At 59.3% G+C, this 1125-nt stretch overlaps 1 protein-coding gene across 1 annotated transcript in view; it reads right to left on the bottom strand.

Annotated features, from left to right (window-relative positions):
* The window catches only part of LOC101655063 (phospholipase B1, membrane-associated-like), a 170554-nt gene that overhangs the window by 74416 nt on the left and 95013 nt on the right, over positions 1 to 1125 (bottom strand). The window contains exon 9 of the mRNA XM_013006835.2: positions 1039 to 1097. Coding sequence (XP_012862289.2) covers positions 1039 to 1097 — 59 coding nt within the window. The remainder of the gene's footprint in view (positions 1 to 1038; positions 1098 to 1125) is intronic.

The following is a 1125-nucleotide window of genomic DNA, read 5'->3' on the forward strand; positions in this document are numbered from 1 at the left end:
GCAGCTGCGCTGATTCTTGGTGGCCCTTCATCCCGAGAGCATCTCTAGGGAGACCGGGAATCTGGGGGGTTAGTCATCCGCAACAGCAGGTGGATGGGGGAGCAGGGTGCAAAAGACCCTCCCCCAGAAGGCTGGGGCAGAAGAGTCTTTGGGTCAGGAGACACTGATGGGCTCATGAAGCAGGCAGCTGCAGGGCAGGGATAGAACCCGGGGCTCGGGTCAGGCTCCCAGTTCGGCGCCCGGACCCAGCACCATGAGCACATTAGGAAGGGTCCTTCACCTCCATCCGCTTCCCTTCTATTGGTTACATTTAAGCAGAGCCACAGTTCACAGGATTTCGTGGGGAGGCTGGTGGGGAGGTAAGATGTGAATGGGCCACGGGTGTCAGCAGGCTGGGATGCATCGGCTGTAGGTCCTGCCTTCTACTGACCCTGAGAACACCTGGATGCATCTGTAACAGTTGCTACTGAACGGGGAGCTTGTGTCTGGGAGACTCTGGAACCCGCTATCCAGGCTCCCTGGAGAGTCTCAGGTCCCAGTGAGGTAGAGGGGGCTACCTAGGTGGCTTTCTATCATCTGTAGTGCCTCCGCCCCTTCCCCTGGCCCTGGCCTCCCACCATGCCCCTCCCCACCCCCATTAGCACAGGTCCCTTGGTGCCATCTCTGCTCTGCTCCTTGGTGCCCGACATCCCACTGCTGCACCAGCAAATCAGATGCCACGTCTCGGAGGATCCCATGCCATGGTCCTGAGACAGTCTAACCCTGCCCCCACCGCTGGCAGGCTGTGCAATGTGGGGTGCTCCATCCTGGGCCCCTGCACTCTCCCAAGATCCCAGTATTAGGAAAGGAATGACATTAGGATGGAGAAGGGCAAGGAACTCTACCGGATCCCAGGGTGGCCCAGGGGATGGAGAGAAGGAGGGACCAGGAGCAGGAGGGAGGGTAAGGCTTCTGAGGGAGCAGTGAGCTGTCTCTCCAGGTTCAGGTGTCAATCGGTGTCTTCTCTCCCACCTCCCCTCGACCTTCAGGGTAACTCACTGTGATAGAGTCGCCCAGGGCTCCAATGACCTTGATGTCAGCTGGCTTCAGCCTGTGAACTGGGACACATACAAGCCGGGGTGAGTG

Source organism: Echinops telfairi, unplaced genomic scaffold (assembly GCF_000313985.2).
Source record: "Echinops telfairi isolate 266 unplaced genomic scaffold, ASM31398v2 ScPeMD7_10;HRSCAF=50, whole genome shotgun sequence".
Lineage (NCBI taxonomy): Eukaryota > Metazoa > Chordata > Mammalia > Afrosoricida > Tenrecidae > Echinops > Echinops telfairi.